The sequence below is a fragment of the Oncorhynchus mykiss genome, chromosome 25, assembly GCF_057628025.1.
Source record: "Oncorhynchus mykiss isolate SJ-2025 chromosome 25, ASM5762802v1, whole genome shotgun sequence".
In the NCBI taxonomy this organism is placed as follows: Eukaryota; Metazoa; Chordata; class Actinopteri; order Salmoniformes; family Salmonidae; genus Oncorhynchus; species Oncorhynchus mykiss.
In genome coordinates, this window is record NC_143046.1 from 25,446,330 (window position 1) to 25,449,251 (window position 2,922).

General features: G+C 45.6%; 1 protein-coding gene across 1 annotated transcript; it reads left to right on the plus strand.

The window, feature by feature from the left end:
* The first annotated feature begins 302 nt into the window (after positions 1–302).
* On the plus strand, positions 303–2,122 carry LOC149971576 (uncharacterized). Its single transcript, XM_090220060.1, has 2 exons — positions 303–387; positions 953–2,122. Exon 2 carries the CDS (start codon positions 1,021–1,023, stop codon positions 1,351–1,353), a length of 333 nt encoding a protein of 110 aa, XP_090076186.1. The 5' UTR covers positions 303–387; positions 953–1,020; the 3' UTR covers positions 1,354–2,122.
* Positions 2,123–2,922: the final 800 nt, after the last annotated feature.

Genomic DNA, 2,922 nt, shown 5'->3' on the forward strand with positions numbered 1-2,922 from the left:
CCCTTATATTGACTGTCATGTAGTAGTGGGAGGCACTGTAAAGGCACTGTAGCACAGCCCAATCAGCCTTGAGGGGCAACAAATCTGCCCAATTAGTTGATTCACTTTCCATACAGCCACTCCTTTCGATACAACCACTCGCCCATACTCCGGTCACCATATTGGGCTGCAGCTACCCATTCTTGGAGAGAGGAAGGGTTGTCATGGTAACCTTCCTCATTGGCCCTTCACTTCTTCCGCCTCCTTCTTTTTATCCCACCATCCCCACCTCCCCACATCTTCTATTTCTCTTTCGCTCCACACAGGAAAACAAAACAGTATTAGCCTCCCACACAAAGAGGCTGGACACCTCTGCAGATTAACATTGAAGTGAAGTGGACATTGCTGGTAAGAACAGAGACAGAGGATGAAAGTGAAAGTGAGGGTGTTTGTGCTTTTTCTCTGTCCACTGACAAAAGTGAACCCCCTGCTAGAGGAGGGGGATGGCAGGGTGCTTCACCTACTGCAGAGATTCTTATCTGCTTCTAGACTTATGGCTCTACTCAGTCTGTAAAATTGAAGCGTTACAGAATCCGCATTGAAATGTAAAGGTAATTTCATATGCAGTGTTTACCTTGAATGCGGTCTCTGCTAAAGCGGGAACATTGCTTTAAAATTTCCATCACACTGTAGAGCTGAATTTCCGCGACACAGATTGAGTAGAGCCCCTAGTCTACATTAAGTGAGCAGTACAGTAGCATTATTTGCCAGAGTGCTCCTGTTGCTGATTGTGAATTGCATTAGAGATCTTCCTGAAACGGATGGCATTGATATTTGCTCATTGTCATTGTTTGTTGTAACCAATAAAGAGGTAGTCGGGAAGAGTGTAGTTCATCTGAAATGCAGACTGCCTCACTGTTGAGATGTGTGAAGCCACAAATGCATGTAGAATTACAAACACTCTCTCCTTCAGGGACAGTGGCTGCATTATCATTGACACTGCAACTCTGACAGCCAAGACAGCAAACCAACCAGTCAGCCATGACAGCGGCCCCCTACCTTACCTCCAGCGACCCTCTGTCAGCTGCCATGACTTCTAATCCCGTCTTGACCCTGGTCATCCCCATGACCCCGACCCCTTACCCCTGGATGGAGGAGGAGCACATGCAGGTACACACCATCCTGATTGTCATCATCTTCTGCGTGGTCTGCTTCCTGCTCCTGGTAGCCTTCTTCTACGCTTTCTGCATCCGCTGCACACTGAAGCCATCCCCCAAAGACTCCCAGCCTGCCCACAGCTGCAGTCTGGAGCGTGAGGATGCCACCTTCTGCCGCAGCTCCTCCGACTGCCAGTCGGTTGGGAACGTGGTCTGAATGGAGGCGAGTACGTGAGAGAACTAGAGAGGAAGGCTGAGAGGAGAGGAAGGCTGAGAAGAGAGGAAGGCTGAGAGGAGAGGAAGGCTGAGAAGAGAGGAAGGCTGAGAAGAGAGGAAGGCTGAGAGGAGAGGAAGGCTGAGAGGAGAGGAAGGCTGAGAGGAGAGGAAGGCTGAGAGGAGAGGAAGGCTGAGAAGAGAGGAAGGCTGAGAGGAGAGGAAGGCTGAGAGGAGAGGAAGGCTGAGAGGAGAGGACGTCTGAGAAGAGAGGAAGGCTGAGAAGAGAGGACGTCTGAGAAGAGACGAAGGCTGAGAAGAGAGGAAGGATGAGAAGAGAGGAAGGCTGAGAAGAGAGGAAGGCTGAGAAGAGAGGAAGGATGAGAAGAGAGGAAGGCTGAGAAGAGAGGAAGGCTGAGAGGAGAGGACGTCTGAGAAGAGAGGAAGGCTGAGAAGAGAGGAAGGCTGAGAAGAGAGGAAGGCTGAGAAGAGAGGAAGGCTGAGAGGAGAGGAAGGCTGAGAGGAGTTTGATAGCTTCTATATTCATTAATTAATTAATACACACACACACATACACACACACAGATACACAAACACAGATACATAAACACACAAAGATACATAAACACACACAGATACACAAACACACAAACATTAACACGCACACAGATACACACGCAGATACAAACACATACTCAGTGTACTGTATGCTCGGCCTTATTGACTTGTCTGTATGCAGTCTCTTCTTGTGTGTGACTGTATTTTAACCCAACTCAGTATGTGTGTATGTCAAAGAAAACAAGCTCCATTAGACTCTCTCCAGTTATGCCGTCACCTTGTTTTATTTCCACACAGTGTTGACTTGTTGTTCTGTTCAGTTAGTGCAGTAGGCGATGTTGTTCTATGTTGTCTGTAAGTGTTGTGCTGTTCAGCTGGTGCAGTAGGCTATGTTGTTCAGTTCAGTTTTATTATTTTTTATTTGCATTTTTAACCCTCATTTCACCAGGTAAGTTGGCTGAGAACACATTCTCATTTCCAGCAACGACCTGTGGAATAGTTACAGAGGAGTGGGGATAAATGAGCCAATTGTAAGCTGAGGATGATTAGGTGATTAGAGCAGTAGCCTGTTTTTCTGTTTGGTTAGTGCAGTAGGCAATGTTGTTTTATGTTTATCTGTTCAGTTAGTGCAGTAGACATGTTGTTTAATAGTTCTCTGTTCAGTTAGTGTAGTAGACTTGTTGTTTAATGGTTTTCTGTTCAGTTAGTGCAGTAGGCAATGTTGTTTTATGTTTATCTGTTCAGTTAGTGCAGTAGACATGTTGTTTAATAGTTCTCTGTTCAGTTAGTGCAGTAGGCAATGTTGTTTAATGGATTTCTGTTCAGTTAGTGTAGTAGACGTGTTGTTTTATAGTTTTCTGTCCAGTTAGTGTAGTAGACGTGTTGTTTTATAGTTTTCTGTCCAGTTAGTGCAGTAGACGTGTTGTTTTATAGTTTTCTGTTCAGTTAGTGTAGTAGACATGTTGTTTTATAGTTTTCTGTTCAGTTAGTGCAGTAGACGTGTTGTTTTATAGTT